The following is a 21,961-nucleotide window of genomic DNA, read 5'->3' as shown; positions in this document are numbered from 1 at the left end:
TCAAAAGCAAAACTGCAGATGCTGAAAATCTGAAATAAAATGGATAATGCTGGAAATACTCAGCATGTCAAGTGCATCTAAAGAGACAGAAACAGAGTTAAAATTTCAGTTCAGTAATCTTTCATTAGAACTTTGCGAAACCTTTTCCAATCTAAGAATGGATGCCCTTATGCTTCCATATGTTGGACACGATCTGTCATAGCCTTGCTCACTCAGTCTATGTGTATTTGTAGTTTCTTGTTCTCAACTGCACAACTTATTGCTATAAGGTTCATTCATTCATCCAAGTCATTGATGTCATGAAATAATAAATAATATGGCACATAAGGAAGTTCTTTAGCCTTTGATACCCATGCCAGCTTTTTGAAAGGGCTATCCAATTAGAATTTGGTTACCTGCTCTTTCACCATAGCCCTGTAAATTTTCTCTTTAGTGCTAATCCATTTCCTGTTAGAAGCTGTTATTGAATATGTCCCCACCATTTCTTCCAGGCAATGCACTTAAGATCATCTTGCTTTGAATGCAGAATTATGTCAACAATCTAAAGTTAAGGGCTGAATGTATACAGCATTCTGAACAAAGTAAATGACCTATGATCTAATTTCAATTACAGAAAAATATCTGCATGGGAACTGAATGTTCATGATATGTGACTCTTGTGACTCAAGAAGGAAAATAAAGTGGATTTGTGCTGACAATAAGGGATGGGATTAGTACATTAGTAAAGGAGGATCTTGATCAAAAGAACAAAGTGTGGAATCATTTTGGGTGGAGCTAAGTAACAGAAAAAGCAGCAAACATTGGTTGGAGTTAATTATAAGCCACCAAATAGTAAAGGTGGTGTTGGGCACGGAATAGATACGAAATGAGACACAGCACAGTTATCATAGGTGACTTCAATCTGTATGTAAACTGGTTAAACTAACTGAGCATGAAAACTGTGGGTGGACAAGTATCTAAACTGTGTTTCTGGATGGTTTTGTAAAACATGGTTTTGAGGGGCTGACTAGAGGATAGGTTATTTTAGATCTAATATTATGTGATGAAAAAGAGCTAATTCATAATCTTGTTGTGAAGGAGCCTTTAGGGATGAGTGACCACAATGTGACAGAATTTGCATAACATTTTCATTTTGACGGTGAGGTAGCTCAACGTGAAGCAAGGATGTTAAATTTGAATAATGAAAATTATGAAGGTATGAAGGCATGATGCACAAATTGGCTGAGGTGCATTGTGAAAATACATTAAAAGGTCTGACTGTATGTAGGCAATAATTCTTTAAATGACTATAACAATTATGCATTCTTTCAAGGTGCAAAATCTCAGTCAACCAGGGATGATGAAAAAGTTGCGTTGTGAGAAAAGGCTTATAAAGTTGCCAGAAATAGTAAACCTGAAAATTTGAAGGTTTTCAGAGTATAGAAAAGGGGGACTAAAAATCTGTTGAGGACAAGGAGATTAGAATATGAATGCAAACTAGCAAAAGAACTTAATAGACAATAAAAGATTTCATAAGGTATGTTTTTTAAAAAAAACCTTCACTCAGATGAATTTTAGACCTATTATAGGCCGAGTTAGGAGGATTTTTTTTAAAGGGAAATAGAGAAATGGCAGAGCAGTTAAATAATTACTTTGTGCTAGTTTTCACTGAGGAGGATACAAGAAATCTCCCAGGATTAAAGATCTCTGTCTAGGGCCAATGATAAGTTAATGGAAATTACTATTTAGTAAGAATGTTATACCGGAGAAATTAATGGGGCTAAGTCTGCAGAACCTGATATTCTACAAGTCAGAGTGCTGAACGAGGTGACTATAGAGATAGCTCATGCATTGATGGTCTTTCAAAATTCTGTAGATTCTGGAACACTTCCTGATGATTGGAAGCAGCGCAATGTCACACCACTATTTTAGAAGAAAGTGAGAGTGAAAACAGAGAACTACAGGTCTGTTAGCCTTACATCATTTAGTGAAAATGCTAGAATCTATTAGAGAAGATTTGGTAAATGGACACTTGAATAATAATGATCTGATTGAGCATAGTGAACATTGATTTGCAAATGGGAAATCATATTTGACAAACCTCTTGCAATTTTTTGTGAATGTCACTAATAAAATTGATAAAGGGGAGTTGATGGCTGTCGTATTGGATTTTGAGAAGGTTTCTAATAAGTCCTCCACAGGAATATCATTAGCAAAACTGAGACACGTGGGGCAGGAAGCAACGTACTAGCATGGATTAAGAATTGGATAATGGGCAGAAAACAAACGGGTTATTCTCCTCTTTCTCATCTTTCCTGCCTGGTTTTTAAACTCTGGGGTCTGTTGAGATGGATTGCCTCACTTCCGGTTTTTGGGTCCAGTTTTTACGGACTCCAGAGTTTAAAAACCAGGTGGGAAAACACACCGACGCTTCATCGGAGGCTGCACTGAGGATGTTACCAAGCACGGTAACGAAACGTCTGCGAAACAAGAAACCAGCTTGGTGAGCCAACCAACCTCAACACCCACAATCCGAGTTACAAATCTACTCCAAAACCTTAGTTAACCACTTTGGTAGCAGGGACATACGTGCAGTGTATTTGTTACATGGTTAGAAGTAAGATAATGTAGATGTACAATGGGAGCTCTGTATCCTTGTTACTAGGTCACTGAAAGCCAACATACGTGTTCAACAAGCAATGATGAAGGCTAATAGTTTTACTCTATTGCAAGAGGATTTGAGTACAAGAGTAGTGATTTCTTGCTTTAACTGTATAGTACCTTGGCTTGACTGTATCTGGAGTTCTATAGTATTGTATTTTTGGTCTTCTTACCTCAGGACGGATTTTGTTGCTATAGAGGAAGTGCAATGAAGGTTCACCAGATTTGTTCTGGGATGACAGTAGCAGAAAAAAAGTAGAAAAAGTGGATCTGTATTTTCTAGAGTTCCAAAGACTGTGAGGTGATCTCATTGAAACTTCCTAAATATCTAAAGGGATAGACGGGGTGGATATAGGTAAGATGTTTCTTCTTATTTGGGAGTTTAGAGCCTGAGGAACAATTTTATAAACAACAGAGGTGCCACTTAGGACCAAGATGAAGCGAATTTTTATTGCTGAGGGTTGTGAATCTGTGGAAACTCAGACATTGGTGTTTAAAGTTGAGGTTAGTAATCAGAAATCTATCAATGACGTAAAGGGTTAAGAAGATAATATGCTTAAGAGGCATTGAAATATTTGATCAGCCATAATTATATTAAATGGTGGAGCAGGTTTGATAGACTTAATGGACTACCTCCTGTTCCTATGTTCCTATCATAATTTACTGTTTAAAAACAGTTTTCCCCTTGACACCTCTGGATCTTTTTGCCAATTACCATATATCTGTGCTTTCTGATTATTGAATCATTTGCCACTCAACAGTTTCTGTTTATTTCCTTTAGCAAAACTCTGAATGACTTTGCATACCCTCTATTCATCCAGCCGTGAAACATCTTATTCGTAAGGATAACACCCAAGTTTTTCTAATCTTTCCACATAATTGAAATGGTTCATCCCTAGTACCAGTTCAGGAAAGATATATGTTTCAACCCCATTCTCCTGCCATCTCGCCATAACCTTTGATCCCCTTACTAATGAGCAGGTTTCTTAGCAATCCCCTGACATTATATCATCAAATCTTATCAATACTTTAGGATAAAAATCCTTTTCAGAGATGTAGCTTCAGAACTCCCTTAAAAACCACTCAATTATAATCTGCCCGAATAACTTCTCACATCCTGGTAATTCACTTTCAATTCCTGGGATTGTGCTCCCTGGATCCTGGAAGCTCAACTCCAGTGTTTACCCGCAGCTCTGTCTGCAGACAGCTGGCTTCACAAAATGGTATTGCTCCTGAAATTCGCTGAATTCTTATCTTGCTCAGCTGCACCAGGCAAATACTGCTTGTGGACTTCCTTCACTCCTACTCATAGCTGCAGTGAGCCATTAATGGCTCACAGACTTCTTTTAAGTCCAAAGAGCCCGAGGACAACTTCTGTGTTTTAACTATCTAGAGTTTCCTTCTATCACTTGAGTTGTCTGAAACTGTTTCTTTGCTTCAGCCCCTTCTCAGCTTTGACTAACTCTGACTGTTCTGAATGATCTATTAAAAACCAGACAAGAAGTACTACCATTATCACTGGGCAAAACCAAGCATAGTTGTTCCTGAATATTACAATATTCACACAGCTGATTTGTATAATACAAATGGGAACAGAATAATGGATTTCATCACAAAACATTGAGCAGAACTTTCTTATACTTTATCCTGTTTGTAAAGCTGAAGATTCTGCAAGCCTTATTAACAACTTTCTCACCTTGTCCTGCCAGTTTCAAACATTTGTGTATGTATTGTTGTGTCTCTGTTCTGACATCCTATTAAAAATTATTATATTTAGTTTATTTCGAAGTGTCAATGATTTTTCCCTGCGTTAGTGTTTGTAAAGGCTCTGCACCACTAACGTTAGGCTGGCTCGCCTGTAGTTGCCAGGCTTATCCTTTTCTCATTTGTGGTTCCTTCTTGGACACGGATGAAATGTTTGCAATCCTCGGGTGCTACGTTCACACGCAAACAGAAAAGTGACAAGAATCTCTGCAACTTCAACCATTATTTTTGTCGGAAACGTAGAGTGTGGTTTGACCATATTCTGGTGACTTTTCTACTCGGTATAGGGCAACCAGATATGTCCCTGCTGTGAATACCTTGGTAGCATTGCTTGTCAATCTTGCCAATGACAGAAATTTCCCAGTATTGCTACTTTGTGATATTTTCCAACACATGTCACAGGGTTATCTTCAGTTTGTACACTTTCCAAACTTTATTAAGTGCATTTATAAGAATGTCAGAATGGCTGAGGATCAGAAGACTGCACAATTACACCATATACTGACTTTAACTCCCATGAGGAAGTGACAACTCAAATGAACTGTGGTAAACCTATGATGTGGTATACCATAATTTCCATAAATGTTACACAAGAAAAGACTAATGCTTCAATTCAAAACTGTAAGGATTCAGGGTAAGTCCTAGGAATGGATTAGAAACTAATTGAAGAATAAGAAACAATGAGCAAGTGTTTGAGTTATGTATGATTGTGGAACAGTGAGTGGATACCTCCAGGCTCAATGCTTGAATCACTGCTGTTTCTAATTTATGTAATCACCTTTGATTTAGAAACTGGTTAAATTTGCAGATAATATGAAACTAGGAACTGAAAGTTGTTTAGAGATGACCGAATGAGTTGGACAAGAAATGTGAATTGAGCAATGGCAGATAAAATTTCATGTAAGGGTTACCATAGTCCTACCAGACCATTAGGCTACTGTCTCATTCAAGAGAGACGACTGGTAGTGGTTTAACCTGAGGGTCACCATACCTCAATAGAGGGGCAAGGTTCAGAAGGAGAGTCCTTTGTTGTAACTTTAGCCAGTGCGTGAATTGAACCCATGGTGTTGGCATCACTTTGCATCACAAACTGGCTGTCCAGCCGACTGAGCTGACTGATCCCCTTAAGATTTCATGTCAGATATTATAGAAAAAAAATAGACTACCAATATGTAATTAATAGTGTTTCAAAGTCAGTCTTGTGAGATGAAGATGTACAAGATCTAATCACAGAATCCCTACAGTGTGGAAGCAGGCCATTTGGCTCATTGAATCCACACCAACCGTCTGAAAAGCATCCCACCCAGACCAATCTCCCGACCCTATCCTTGGAACCCTGCATTTCCCATGAATGATTTCCCTAGCCTGCACATCCCTGAACGCTTTGGGCAATTTAGCATGGCCAGTCTACCTAACCTGCACATCCTTGGACTGTGGGAGAAAACCCATGCAAACGCAGGGAGAATGTACAAACTCCACACAGGCAGTCACCTGAGGGTGGAATCAAACCCAGGTCTCTGGTGCTGTGAGGTAGCAGTGCTAACTCTTGAGCTACCATGCCACCCTATAGAGTCTAAGTAAACTAAAAATTAAACATTGATTAATGCACATTAGCAATCAACAAAGCCAATAGGATCTGAAAATACATGGACAGAATAGTAAAATATAATTTATAAGATATGTTGATTGAAATTGCAGTTTGAATACTGTAACCAGTTCAGTCACCAAGAAATGAGAATTTCAAAGCATAGAGGTGAGTGCAGAGAAGAAAAAGAGTCAACATGGTTTATCATTACCTATTTCTAATGTAATAATGTTTGCTGAATGTGAATGCCGCAGGTATTCTAATCAGATCCACTTTCTAAACCCATGACCTGTACCATCCTAGAAAGACAAGTGCAGTAGACGTATGGGAACCCTGCCTGCAAGTTGCTCTCCAAACCATGTACCAAGTCATTTGGAACTATATAGTTGTTCCTCATTGTCACTAGGTCAAAAATCTGGAATTCCCTTACTGACCCCTGCAATGGGGGTAGATAGAGCAGATGAATTGCGGCTCGTCATCACTTTCTCAAGGGTGGCTTGGCATCGGCATCAAATGAGAGCGTTGTCAGTAATGCACACATTTCAGGAGTGAATGTGTTAAAAATAAACCTTCAGAGCTAGACTTTTGGAGTAGCAACGAACAACACTTTCTTTGCAAGTGGCTTCATCAACATTGTCACCACTTGAAAAGTCGTGCAACTGGTGGAGGGTAAAGGGAAATGCTGCCATAGTGGTAATGCCACTGAGCTAGCAATCCATGGGCCCAGTTTAGTACTCTAGGTACAGGTTCAGATTCCATCACAGTAAGTGGTGGAATTTAAATTAATTTGGAGTGGAAAGCTAGTTTCAGAAATGGTGACCTTTTGAAAACATTGTTGTGTAAACCCATCTGGTTCACTAATGTCCTCCAAGGATGGAAATCTCGCATCCTTACCTGGTCTAGACTATATGTGACTCCAGACCCACAGCAAAATGGTTGACTCTTAACTGACCTCTGAAACCTGTAGCAAGCCACTCACTTCAGTGGCACTTGGGGATGGACAACAAATATTGTAACACCCCCATCTCATGAAATAAATAATGCAAGGTTGTTCTGACAGTAATTGTCGGATTTGTGCTGGCATCTTGTATCTGCTTTTCATTTTTGCCTGTGCTGCTTAGGCTCTTGACTGTTTAGCCTTGCTAAAAACCTCTAATAAGTTGGTATACCTTCTAAACTATTCCAGTGGCTTTCAAAAAGTCCTCTTATTTTGATATCCTAATTGCTCCCTTCTCTCTAAATTTTGTTTCTATGTAATTTCCTGTTTGACTCTGAGTGCTTCCTGCCCTTGTCCAAGGTTGTATTTGATGTTATGCCATTGAGCTAACCTCAGAAAAATATGGTGCAAATGATACCCCTTTCTTGACTCGATACAACCTGTTCAAAACTGTCCCATCTAATTGATGTCAATTTGAAAATCAAAGCTTCTTTTGTCTCTGCAATCAGATTTCAAGTTAAACCGAGAAACACTACAAACTTTGCCTATATAAAGACTCTATGGAAAAATTCAGTTTAGTCTTTAACGGACATGAGCTAACAAACCAAAAACTTCACCCATAATTAAAATTTAAAGAAAATATTTTTAAACTTTTGTTTTCAGATTATTTTTATAATTTTGGATGGAAGGACTATGGTGTGGCTTCTCTTACCACAATCCTTGATATGGTCAAAGTTATGGCTTTTGCCCTACAAGAAGGAAAAGTGGCGATTCACTGTCATGCTGGACTTGGAAGGACAGGTAAACCAGTACCACCTTGTAGGTTTTATCTGTAGGTGTTTGTGGTTTTCTTTTAGAATTCAGTACAAAACCAAATACTTATTTGATTGATTATGTTATTTGCCAAACCATATTGAAGTTCACAGTAATTATCATTGTTCACAATAAGCTAAGTTGATTACATGCACAAATTAATTTCATTAATATCCAAACACCATATTAGACCAATGCTCTGCCATCACTGCAGAATTGTGGGAGTTTCTGTATAGCATTGTGCAACCATAAATCTGCAAGTGACTGCATCTTGAGGAATTAGCTCTGATTTATTGAGTTGGAGTGTGTGGTGCAGACACTGTGAGGTATCAAGAAGGGTATTTTCATTGTTTTGCGAAATAATGCATATTTGGTAGATGGTCATGGACAAGAGGACATGACTGCGAGATAGGCAGTTTATAGGCACCTTTGGTACAGCACTGGAGGTGCTTCTGCCTTTGCTCTTATCTAATAGGCTTGAGATATTTGCTGCCTGTTTGGGTGAGAGCAAAATTTGCACCTTAGATAAGTACTTTGACTGTGGCAATGTTATATAGCAGGCCTTCAAGAGGGGGCCATGTTCTCTGCAGCCATGACCAGGAGTTCCAAAATGCCAAGGCTCCCTTGCCTGATGCTTGAGTTAAGCTGATCAAAAAGCACAAATACTTAGGAACAGGACAGGCGATTTTAGCCCTTCAAACCTATCTATCATTCAGTTAGATCAGTGCTGAAATGCACATTAACTTCATGTGAGCCTTTATCCCAAAACCCTCAATATCCTTGGCTGGCAAAAATATATCAATTTTGTTTTGAAATCAATCATTTCTCTGCCATGCCATCAGGTGTTTGTGGGAGTGTGTGCCAAACTTCTAACGCCCAGAAGTGTTTCCTAATTTTACTCGTGAAATATCTTGGTCTAATATTTAGGATGTGCCTCTTAGACTGGGGGCAAATAGAGAGAAGCTAATGATCCTATTAATCTCATCTTGTAGGGGAGGTGATCATAATTTCATACAATTACAGATTGAGCATGGGAGTAACATATGGGTCTGCAGCTAGAGGATTAAACTTGGTGTTCAGTAATGTAAGGAATTCTTCTTTTTTCACAGTATCTTGCCTAATGTTCACTGCAGTTTTCTCTTTGGCTATCATCAGACTATGCATTGCCCTGTGGATTTCAAGGAAGTGGGTGACTAGTCGCAGGTCTTTTTTTTTGAGAAGTTATGCAAGATCTTCCTCATTTTTCCTCATCCCAGCCTGTTGATAGGAGCATCTAATCTGACAGTGGAAATGCACCTTTTGTAGACACTGCTACTTTTGTATATTATTTCCTTTTCTGCTTTGTTTAGAGATGCTTCATCTTAAACATCTGAAATTTTAGTGACGTGCCATTAGTTTAATGTAGGAAAAAACAAAAAGTATCCTACACTGCGTATTCAAGTCAAAAGATATTTAATTCTGAGCAATTTTGTTTAATTTTTGATATTCCCTTGTATCTCCTTAGGAGTCCTGATAGCATGTTACCTAGTCTTTGCAACAAGAATGAGTGCAGACCAAGCAATATTGTTTGTTCGTGCTAAGCGGCCAAATGCAATTCAGACTCGTGGACAGTTGTTATGTGTGCGGGAATTTTCCCAGTTCCTGATTCCATTACGAAATGTATTTTCCTGTTGTGATCCAAGAGCTCACGCTGTTACAGTTTCTCAGTATCTCATTCGCCAGCGCCACCTGCTGCACGGATATGAAGCACGGCAACTCAGACATGTCCCAAAAATAATTTATTTGACCTGCAAATTGTTATTAGACTTTGCAGAAAACAGGCAATTGATTGAAGAAGGTAATATAGAAATCCCAGATCTTACAGCGGAAATTGAAAAAACAGTATCACAGTTGGGGGTAGTGCAACTGGATAAAGAATTTGACGGCCAAGGCTTTGATATGGGCGATCATTTTGAGCACACTGCGACTGAATTTATTCCCAATGATTCGGGATTGATGAACGAGCAAGAATTTGACCCTCTTTGGAAACGGCGTAATGCAGACTTCCTTCAGCCCTTGTCCCACTTAAAAAAACGTCTCAGCTATAGTGAATCAGATCTTCAGAGAGCTGAACTCTTTACAGAGCAAAATGAAACACCTTTTACAGCACCTACCCAGGTTGCTTTCTCCAGCAAGTTCCATCAGCAAAGTTTGTCTCAGCTCAATCTCAGACAGCCCAGTCCAAAGCCAGTGGACACAAATCAGATCAGCTCAACTGTTCTGAAAGTACCAGATCTTTGTCTTATTAAGCAAAGTCCATCATTTTCTTTTAAATCTAGTCTATGGGAATATCAAAAATCTTGTAATGCAAATGACCAAAAAGTGGAATCTCCTCTTTTTGTAAGGAGAAAGCTATCAAAGGAAATCCACAGAACATTTTCCTTAAGATCATCAACTACAGCTGCTGCACTGAAATATTTGATCTCTGAAGCACCTGATACAGTTATCACTTCTCATGGCACTAGTGACATTAATGCGGAAGAATGTACCAGGATCATTGCCCCCAGTAAACAGAATGCCAGGCCTGCTCAGGAACGTTTATTCTCTTCTTCACTTAGCAAAAAATCAACAGATAAAGCTTCTTTAAATCACAAAAAAATGTTTGTGATTGGGGATGAAGAAGGAAAAGCTAATTGGTCAGCTGAAGAGGTTCCATGTATCACTATACAATCAGAATTGAGCATTGAAGGAAGAAGATTGGCAGCAGGAAAAGCCATGGCATTTTGTATGGATTTTGATGAAGAACTCATGGATAAAGTTGAAATGTGGCAGGTAAATTATTCTGCAATATATTCATAATACAAACTTAAATGTTGTTATGATTAACATTTCTGACATGAATGATATAAGATCAATTCCCATCTTTCATCTTTTCTGTCTCTTTGCTACTAACACTCACTTTCCTAGATTTCAAATATCAACAAATCCCTCAACTCAACACAGTCTATCACCTACTGTCTTTTATTATACTAAAGAAAAACCTGGCAGTGACATGAAACGCTGGATTTTCAATCCCTTTAGCCAATACTGGGCCTCACAAAATAACATCTCTCCCTCCCTCCGGAGCACATTTGAATTCCTGTTTACTTTTATCAATAGCAATTACCTTCACAGTTTAAAAGAACATTTGAAATTGAAGTTTAGTGGAAGCACATAACTTGACCCTTCAAGATTATTGTTTATGATTTCCAATTTCACTCTGTTTAATTCCAGGAAAACAGTGTTGTAATACAATGCAGAAGGAAAAAAGAATTATTGGCAGATTGTGAAGACCGCCTTTATAAATCGTTAATTGTGTTACTCGTATGTAATAACCAAAGAAAATCATGACTATTCAAATAACCAAGACCAAGCAACATGAGTCCAATTTTAAAACAAAATGACCACAGAGTTTAATACTGTTACAATCGGGTGGATTTGCCTTATTTCTTCAGATTGTAGCTGAACATATTTCTCCAATGCTTGTCTAAGCAAAGAGAATTTTTGAGTATTTGTGAAAAAAAAGACCCATTTTGTTGAAGCTTTCTGTCTTGCACTCACAGGACATTTGCTCGAATACCTATGAAAAAGGGAAACAACGTTTATATTCTGAGAAGTGAGTGTTGACTGCTAGAGGCGTCACATGGAAATTGGACCATTTTAGATGATGACTGTCAGTTAACTGCCAAACTTTGTTTAAATTTAAACAAGGCAGGTTGACTCTGATTGGTCGAGGCATTGTGTTGAAGAATGAACCAGAGAAAGTCTGTCACTTATTTTGTTAAATTGAAACAGAAACATTGTATTAATATATGCAACTTTCAAGTGTGACACACAAAGCCTGAATGGCAATCTGACATTATTTGTCTGTGTAATTCTTAGGATTATTTAGCAAATTTTATACAATTGCATAATTTCTTCTGATGTTGAGTATTGCTTTAACTTGTGCAAGTATGAGCTGGTTGAATATGATCAGTATCTTAAATTTTAACGAAATACTGCGAATGCTGGAAATCTGAAATAAAAAGAGAAAATGCTCAGAAAACTAAGCTGGTCTGGTAACATCTATGGAAAAAAGAATCAGTTAATTTTTCAAATCCAATATGACTTCTACAGAACTGAAGAACAGTTTAAAGTTTATATAACATCTGGCAGTTGACTGTCAATCATCTCCTAACTGGTATGTTTTCCATGACAGTGCCTTTATCAATTGGAGTTCGCTCAGCAATCAAACAGCGCACTCTTCTCTTAGAATATAGGTGTTTGCTTATTTTCCTATTTACGTTGGTATTCTTGTGGTCGTCCTGATAAGTGCAAGGCAAAAAGCTTTGACAAGTTATTTAATTATATTCAAGCACTGTGCTACCTACCAACTGTTAATGTTTGTTAATTTTTCTTTTGTTTCTTTTCTGCTCCTTGTTACATGAACGTTGTAAACTTACTGTTGCCAAATTTGCTTAATTCATTGGATGCATTTTTTGCAGTTATCAAATGGAGGAATTTCTATCCTATTTGAATTTTGTTTCAATTTGAGCATTAGCAGTAAAATCAACTTTAATGGCGTCGTGAGAATTTAGTGTGTGAACCTAATTTGAGTGGCCTCCTAAACCTATGATACAAATTGGTGAGGGTGGGTGATGAAGGTGTGTTTGACAAACTAGAATATCACCTAGTGTTTTGAGTTTTAAAACTTACAAGCAGTGGCAGCTATTAGCCTTCCTGGGTCTTATTTATTATGGCTGAAAGTTGGTTGACCAATTGTAATGGTGTTTCTGTATATTAGAACAGGCATTCTCAATACATTTTGGTTCTGAGGTCTTTCCCCTTCAAACCCTCCATCAGTGTTATAAAAAATTCCATTGAACTCGTATAACAAATCACAAGTATATAAAAAAAATTTAAAAAAAATCCAATTTATCTTATTGTTGGGAACACATACCTATATTTGTAGATTATGTGGAGAACTGGAAGGTATTAAACTTTTTGGATTAAAATAGGGTTTTTACCAAAAGTTTGAAAGGAACCCATGTGTTTTCTTGAAAATAAGGTCAACAGTTTAATGTGGGCAGTGACCCACCTACTAGTTACAGAATGTCAAGTAACTTTTGAAAATAATACTTGGGGAGGCGAGATATGGGGTTAATTGCCTTTAGTTACTGGATGACCTGGCTTTAGAAGAAACTATGGGGGTCCCTGCACTGATGGTTGCCTAGCAACCCTTTCTGGATTTGGTTTTTGGTTTCACAATCCTAGGCCATTGAAGAGAAAGGTGGGTGGGGGTTGGGGGGAAATCTTCAAAGCTGTACTCTGGCTGCAAAATCTCCCTCTTTTGGCGACCTGTTAGAGTTTCCACATGATGCTGAACTGTGACCATTATCTAAAAGCAAGAATACAGCTTGATTTCCAACCAAACTGCAGCCTTGTTTGAAAGATCTTCCATTGGCCTTTGACTGACGGTAATTCATTTCATCAACAAGAATTCATCAAATCTTAATGTTTGCTTGCAGACCATTGGCCAAAAAGATTGTTTTTCTTTTGCCCTTTTTTATAATATCATCTTTGCAGAGTTTTTTCGTGTGTCTCTTTTTTGGGATTGAAAGGATGTATTGTAATTCTAAATTACAACTTAGATGTTAAACAGTTTCACCACTTGTTCTAAGAGTGAGTTTTGTTTTATAATAAAAGGATTATTTTGAGCTCATTACAGCAGCCTAGTGAAGGTCTCGCTTTGTCTGGATAGCAGTCTAAAAGTGAAACAACTGTGTAGTTTGGTGATTTATAATAAACTTTTTGATTCAATCATGTGACTCATAGAGTTGTGGGGCTTGATTACCTGGCCATTCCTCCCGTCACAGTCGTAACAATCTGTATGCTTTTGTTAACCTTAATGTGAGAAGTTCTGTCACGACATAGTGATATCATGGAGCATACATACATGACTTGGTACTTTGTTTTAAAAGGTATAATTATTGACAATCCAGCTTCATCTGAGTACGTTGCGTTAAATTGGACCAACTTGTTCTTTGCTACAGAAGAAGGCATAAAATCATAGAACAGAATGGCACAACGGAAGGGCTCTCAATCCATTAAATCGTGGATTGGCTCTTTTGAAGAATAATCCAGTTAGTTCCACCCTCCAACTCTTTCCTACATCCTTTCAAATGTTTTCTCCTTCAAATCTTTTTATCCAATTCCCTTATATCTAATTCCCTTATATCTAATTCCTCTCAAACTATAAGAAATAAGCTTGACAGTTTATTCAACATCTGATGTTGAAGCCGTTTCCCTTGATCAGTCCTATAATTTATTGTATTCTCATCGCTATTTTGGATTTGCTGAGGAAGCTATGATTAATATTCAAATCATTTTTTGTTTGTCAGCAGCAAGCATTTTGATTTGAAAAGAGTATCATGCAATGTTATGCAGCTGATTTACATCATTCACTGTAATAATGATGATGAATTATAATCAACATCTAATTAATGGGAAGTAATGCATTTGCAATATATATAAAGTTTTGAATAGTTTAGAATTGGTGAATAAATTGGCTCAAGTTGAAATTAACATCTGTTACTTTATGAATTTAGTTCTGAATTTCAGCATTCAACATCAAAGTTGTTGGTTTGATTTCCAAGAAGAAATGGCGAGAAGTCATTTGAAAACTGGTATCCTGTTACTATAAACTGCACATGCACTCTGGTGGTGATTGTACAGATAGTATTTACGCAGTTTGACAAGTGTTTTGACAAGCCAAAACCCTTCCCATTTAAGGCTGAATTCTTTTGAATAGAACAAATTTCTGAACAGTTCCATGGTAAATTTGAACCTTTATAGCCCTTTAATTGGACTATAATTTATTGAAGATCACTTATTAAGGCATTGAGTTTTGGATGTTTAATAAGTTATGTTTAAAGCTAATTTTTCATTTTCAAAAAGGTTTCTCACTGCTCCCTGCATAATTTAATTAAATAATATCATAAAGCCATGTTTGGTTTTTCAAAGTTGTACAAAATGTGACAATTATGGAAACTATTCCCAGATTTTTTTATTGGTTACCAGGAAAGACACTCTTTGTATACAGTATACTCTTTTAAAAATGATCAATAAGTACCGGAGGAAGTAGTATATAGGCCTCCTAACAATGCTGACACTAACCATTAAGCAAAAAGTGATTAGAGATTCTAATAGAGGTAATATAATTAGCATTGTGAACTTCATGTAAACTGCATTCGCCAATTTGCTTTATCCAATCTAGAAGATGAGTTTCACAAAAGTTTCCTGCATTGTAAAATCAACTTGGGGCAAAGTAATTTTAGATCTAGGCAGATTTGATGAGTAATTGTAAAAGACCATAAGAAGTAGAAGCATGAGTAGGCTATTCAGCCCCACAAATATGCTTTATCATTCAACAGCATGTCTGATCTTCCCAGATCTCAACTCCTCATTTGTGCAAGCTCATCATAGTCCAGAAAGCCTCAATATTTTGAAAAAAGCTATCTCCTGCCCCTTTTAAAACTTTGTGATCTAGTCTCCACATCTTTCAGTGGTATTTTACTCCAGATATTCACAGGTCTGGGAGAAGACATTCCTTCCCATCTCAGTTTTAAACAAGTGGTCCCTTTGTTGTGTAACTATGTTCACTAGTTTGAGATTCTCTCATCATCTCAATATTTACCCCGTCAGAGGAAAGGATAAAAATGAGAATTGACCAGCCAGTAATATGAAAACTGATTGTAAGATCGCTAAAGGGCATATGTAAAGGAAAGTAGCTGAAGTAAACATTAGCCCCTTAGAGGCTGAGACAGGAGATTTTTTTTTTTAACTCACTTATGGGTTGTGGGCTTTGCTGGCTGGGCCAGCATTCATTACCCATTAGTAGTTGCCCTTGAGAAGTTGTTAGTGATCTGCCTATTTGAATTGCTTATCATTGGGAATGAAAAAATGGCAGAGATATTCAACAGAGATAGTAGGAACTGCAGATGCTGGAGAATCCGAGACAACAAGGTGCAGGGCTGGATGAACACAGCAGGCCAAGCAGCATCATAGGAGCAGAGAGGCTGACGTTTCGGGCCTAGACCACAGATATTTTGTCTGTCTTCACAGTAGAAGATGCAATTTACATAGCAGAAATTAAGGGTTACAAATGCTAAGAGTGAGAAAAGATAATTATCAGCAGAGAAAAGATAATAGAAAAACTGCAGGTAAAACCAGCAACAAATTCCGATGGCCTGCGTTGAAAGATTCTTTAAATAAAATAGTTAGAGATGGTGGATGCTTTGGTTACAATTTTCCAACATTTCCTAGATTCTAGAATGATCACAGCAGATGTAACACCTCTGTTCAAGAAAGGAGGGATGGAAAAAAGCAAAATGTAAACCAGTTATTCTGACATCAGTTTCTATGAAAGAGCTGGAATCGTATTAAAGAAATAAACTTTAGCATGATTTTACTAAAGGAAATAGTATTTGACAAATTTATTTATTTATTGTTTTAATTCAGTCATGGGATGTGGGCATTGCTGGCAATATCTGCATTTATAACCCATTCCCAATTCCCCTTAGGAAGAGCTGCCTTCTGAAACAGCTGCAGTTGGTACCTCCACAGTTAGGAAGAGTGTTCCAGGATTGTGACAGCGAAGAAACTGCAATATGGTTCCATGTCAGGATGTTGTATGGCTTGAAGGGGTACTGTTCCCATATATCTTTTGCCCATTTGTTCTGGGTGGTAGAGTTTGTGGGTTTGGAAGGTAAGGAGCTTTGGTAAATTGTAGCTCACAAATGTTGGGGAGTGAATATTGTAGGTGTTAGATCGGTTGCCGGTCAGGCAGGTTGCTTTGTCCTGAATGGTTTTGACTCTGTTGTTGGAGTTGCACTCATCCAGCTGACTGGAAGATATTCCATCACATTGTCAACTTGTGCCTTGTAGATAGTGCACAGGCTTTTGGGAGTCGGGAACTGAATTACTCACTGCAGACTCCCTAGTTTCTGACCTGCTCTTGTATCCACAGTATTTATATGACTGGTCCAGTACAGTTTCTGATCAATGGTAACACCTCCTCAGGATTTTGAGAATGAGGGCAATTCATCAATGGTAACATCATTGAAAATCATGAGTTGGTAGTTGGATTCTCTCTTGTTGGAGATGATCATTGCCATGTGGCACGAATGTTAATTGCCACTTATCAGCACAAGCCTGAATTGTGATGAGAGTTTGCTGCATTTGGGTTCTGACTGCTTCAGTATTTGAGGAGTCAATGAATTACAAGTCAGAAGTCATGAGAAGCCATCAAAGGCCCTGAACCTGAATTTACAATTTAACCCTTCCCTTCTGAAAGAGGAACCTTGAGAGATGATAGCTTTGCGACAATCTTGAAGAGTAATCTTACTTTCATCTTTCTAAGTATCTTTTATCCTTACCTACTTTTAGTCTTTGTGTACATATTTTTAGCAAATAACCTTATCAGTTTTTCACTCAAATAAATATAGAAGTTTTGCAATACAGTAACCTTTATATTATTTAAGGCTAAAGCTTTGCTCATGGTAATTTTAAAGTTGAAACACTGAAACCAGAAGGGGTCTGTACACAAACTTATTCAAGTTCTTAGTTCATGAACCACTCTAGCAATCTGCCTGTTCCACTTGTGGCCATGGATACATTTGCCTTGAAAGCTGCAGAACCAAAGGTTAGTTAAATAAGCATCTATAATGATAGGCCCAATTTACTGAGCCTGAAGACTCTAGAATTCAGAAGAATGAAAGGTGATCTTATTCAAGATTATGAAGCGGCTTAACAAGGCAGATACTGAGAAGTTGTTTTACCTTTTTGAGGAACCTAGAGCACAGAGAGAGCAATGCTGGACTATTAGCTGAAGCTAATGGGGAGTGTTGCAGAGCCTCTGCTAAACTCAATAGCTGAGATCAGTCCAGCAACTACATCAAGATCATTGAGGGCAGTTGTTTTAGCCATGGATAGTAGACTAGATGACATGCATGTTATAGCTCTTCCCTAGGTTTCACTTTGGCTGACCCACTCCACCAGTTTGCTAGTCAAACAGTGAAGGTGAAAAGTACATTTTGGAAACTATTGTGCAAAAGGCAGCCATTAGGTCCATTATGTTTGGATCAGTGGTTTTCAACTAAAGCACTCTGTTTGAATCTTATCTCCCTGACATTAAATAATTACAGAGCTATTAAGTGATACTCAGCCCCATGTAGAAAGAATTCCAGGATCTAATAATCATCACCACCTCGTCTAAAGATACATTTGACCCACAGAGCCATGACCTTCACCGCAGGTAGAACAAGGAAACAGGTCCCGATCCACTTTAGCTGGAATGGGGTTTGAACCCCGTACTGTTGACAATGACAGTTTGGCCAACCAGCAAACCCTTCTCACTCTTGCCCCACTCCCCACCCTATGCACACATGCACAGGCATAGTGATTAAATTGTCTGTATTTGCTGATTTAATTGAGAGTAGAATGTACATCTGAAGAGTAAACTCAAATGTTGAACCTACCCAGTTTTCATAATGTTTTCTATTTTTGATAACACACTTAAAATTCATTTTGACTATTCCTTATGGAAAATACCGAACTGTTAGTGAAGCTGAAAAATTCCAAAGTTCGTTATAAGATGAAGAAAATACAAATACCCAGATAGAGTTTATTGTAGAATATCTTTCTCCTGCTCTGGTTTGTGATGTCTGATGGTAAAAGCGTGGGTTCAATTCCTACACTGGCTGAAGTTACCAAGAAGGGCTCTCCTTATCAACCTCTTCCCCTCACCTCACCCTCAGGTTATACCACCACCAGTTGTATTTCTCTAATGAGACAGCAGTCCTATGGGCAGCCCTAAAATGATAGCAACTTTGCCTTTATATGAGTATCAATAATATGTGTTTTTGAAGAGAGCTGATTGTTCATAACGTCCAGACATGTTTTTGCTAAATCTAACTAACCAGTATTTTCAATTTTTTTCAGCGGGAACTAAATATCAGAGAAGGAACTTGGGAAAGAATTCGCACAGAAAAGAATCCTTATGTATTGTGTAGTCTTATGTGGTCCTGGCTGGAACAGTTGAAAGAACCAGTTATAAGTAGGGAAGATGTGGAGACTTTAGCACATAAATATATGGATCCCAACAAAGCGTTTTACTCATTAGAAAAGGTAATTCTCAGTTTTCTTGTATTTCATATCCATCCATTCTGGACTTTAGCATAGCAAAGTAATTTTCACTAGCCTTTCGTTGAACTTGCATATTTTTGACTATGAAAAGGGGAACTAGAAATTCTCTGGGAGAGGGGAGAGGACAATCCTACATGTTTGATGCATGATTGAAACCAATAGTATGAATCATCCTCCTTGAGAGTCTTGGTTAGTATCTAGAGTTATATTGAATCTGTTCATTTTTAATAAATAATTGTCTTTATTTGCTTAAGGCATATTTAAAAGGCAGTTCATGAATATGAAATGTAAACAGTCAATAATATGATAATGATAATATTCTTGTTAAGCATAATATTCACTTACATGGTGTTTTATCACTTTAAACAAGGGCCAATATCAGACACTGCTTTGCATTCTTGATTGTATGGCACAATTGCGTGACCTGCCGTTTGATGTAGAAGATGCTATACTTACTCGGGCAATTCGAGCTTTTACTAAGGCAAGTACTCCATCTGATGGGGGTAAAGAATTGAATGAAGTCTTGGAGTGATAGAATTAATGAAATGTTGTTTTATTTCACTATTCAACCCTAAATGTTCTAATTCCATAGAAATGAATCAAAAAGGCTTTTTAATTCCTATATCTGTGTTTAAATTGATTAAATTAGTTCTGAATTCAGTCACCGTTATATAATCAAATGTGGCAGCTAATTTATGCCAACTATGAGCCAAAATATAGCAAAGAGAAGACAATTTTTTGTTCATGTTGGCTGAGGAATAGAGATATTGGATCAAAGGTATACAATAGGGAATAAATAGGATTACGGTTTAATATTACAAAGTGACTGTAATCTGTTTCCCTGAAAACTTTGCAAAGGAAATTTGACTGTGATCTTGCATATTTTTACAATTTTGCGACATTTGTAAGAATGATAACACCCAGTCAAAGTAAGAGCCAAAAAGAGGGCAGGAACTTTTCGAGCTCATTGGGCTAAATTCATTCAGTGTCAAGTTGTCTGGATTAAGGTCATATTGAAAAAAAAACAGGTCACCTCTGCATTATGAGGAAATGTTAACAATGCAGTCCTTTTCTTTTGCATAGACATGGTGCAGGAAAGATGTGGTGTCAAAAAAATCTCACTGTTTCAGGCATGGAGAATATTGTGATACCTGGAAAATGAATGGGAAACAAATGCTGACCTAACTAGTGACGTCCTATTAACAAGTAATAAAAATAAAACAACAAATTGAGTAGGCTCTTCATTGTGAATGTTTGTAGGTTCTTCAAAACGTGGGCATTAAAAGTGGGTGGTTTTAATGGTCCTGTATTAGTCACGAATACACCATTATTGAGATTCTGTTGTACATATTGAGGCTGTCATGTGGTCAGCATTAACAATTTATCACTGTTATAGGGTATTGTGCTGCATTCATTTCCATAATAATCACCCCTTCTACCCCTTGCCCTACGTATCTATCCTTAGAATCGATTCAAATGGTGGAGATGATGAAAATTCTTATATCTCTTTGCTTTATGTTCTGTGGAAGCTGAGCTTCATTTCCATATTTTCCTAGAGGCAGTCCTGCATTTTTCAGCAGCTGGTAGAATTCAATTAATAAATATGGAATGTAAATCTGGTCTCGGTAATGGTGACCATAACAGCTATTATCGATTTGTTGTGAAAAGCCAACCAGTTCACTAATGTCCTTTAGGGGAGAAAATCTGCTGCCCCTGCCCAGTATGGCCTACTTGTAATTCCAGACCCACAGCATCGTGGTTGACTCTGAACTGTCCTCTGAGATAGCCTAGCAATCTACTCAGTTCAAGGACACTTAGGAAGGGACAACAATGTTGGCCTTGACAGCAATGCCCACATTCCATGAAAGAGCAAAAAACCTTCAGAGTTCTGGATCATAGTCTGACGTGCAAAGGTTAATTCTGTTAATGCCTCCTTATAATGTGCATCCATTAGAGTTGAGAATGTCTTTTTTAATGAAAATAATATAGAGTGTAAAGGTTGACAGTATAATCAAAATTGAACAATATATTTATTTATACTAATAGATCTTCTGTGATATCACCCAAAATGAGTATTTATCTTGTCTGTCATTCATATTGCTACTACTACCTGTATATTCTCACTTGTGTTTGACTATGACATCTTCTATCTTTACACCTTTCTTCTCTCTTTGCCTCCAAAATAAGAGAAGGGTAATGGGGCATTAATGGGGAGGAAATGCTTAAATACTCATTGTAACCAGTCCTTTCCAGTTGATTCCCATTATTCTTTTCATTCATGCCCCTCATCCTATACAATCCCTTCTTCCCAATTGCCATCATAAGTGCTGTCACCCTAACTCATTAACGTTTTGAGCTAGTTTCCCCATTTTCTAGCTTGCTTTCTGAAAGTGACATACTCATTAAACTGTGCCTCCCTCATGCTGTACATTGTTTCTCCCTATGCATTTTTCTCATCCATATTGCTACACAATAGTATCTGTTACTTACATTAATTTCACAATTTTACTGTAGAAAATTACTCAAAGGCATTTTTGCAGCAGCTTTATCAGACACAAATCTACACTACTATGAAAAAATATATTAGCAAGAACATCTTAAAACTGTCCTGTTTAGTCAAGAATTGAAGGATGCCATTTAGGAAGTTGAGTATGTATGAAAGCGAAGATGTTTAGGGAGAGAATTCTAGACCTTTTTACCCAGAGATGGAAAGCAGATCTATGAATTCTGGGTTTAAGGTAGTTGGGAATGTGCAAAAGGCTACAGTTTGAAGGATACAGATCTCTGTGGGCTGGAGGAGATTGTGGAAATGGGTCAGATGAGGCTATGAAGGATTGGAAGACAAGGATGTGAATTTAAATTTGAGATGTTGGACCCAGGGCTATTTGATCATGAATTGAAGGAGGAATTATGGTTGAAAGCCTGTTAGCTGCATGCTTGTCCTTCCCTTATCCTTCTTTTTTACTTACTTGCTCTTGATTCCCTTCCTTTCCAGTGTGAACTTCACCACTGCCCTTTCC

At 37.6% G+C, this 21,961-nt stretch overlaps 1 protein-coding gene across 6 annotated transcripts in view; it reads left to right on the top strand.

The window, feature by feature from the left end:
* The window catches only part of ptpdc1b (protein tyrosine phosphatase domain containing 1b), a 145,536-nt gene that overhangs the window by 84,420 nt on the left and 39,155 nt on the right, over positions 1–21,961 (top strand). For 5 of the 6 annotated variants that reach the window (XR_007263920.1, XR_007263921.1, XM_048606758.1 and 2 more), the window contains 4 exons: positions 7,590–7,727; positions 9,244–10,550; positions 18,738–18,923; positions 19,312–19,422. Coding sequence is in view for 4 of the 6 variants with exons in the window: in XM_048606758.1 (XP_048462715.1) it covers positions 7,590–7,727; positions 9,244–10,550; positions 18,738–18,923; positions 19,312–19,422 (1,742 nt within the window). In the remaining 2 variants the exon portion in view is untranslated. Of the gene's footprint in view, positions 1–7,589; positions 7,728–9,243; positions 10,551–10,991; positions 13,293–18,737; positions 18,924–19,311; positions 19,423–21,961 lie in introns of those variants that run through there. The other variant, XM_048606760.1, reaches the window with a different exon arrangement.

This window comes from Rhincodon typus, chromosome 16 (genome assembly GCF_021869965.1).
Source record: "Rhincodon typus isolate 14 chromosome 16, sRhiTyp1.1, whole genome shotgun sequence".
Taxonomy (NCBI): Eukaryota; Metazoa; Chordata; class Chondrichthyes; order Orectolobiformes; family Rhincodontidae; genus Rhincodon; species Rhincodon typus.
This window is presented reverse-complemented; position numbering and strand designations above follow the sequence as displayed.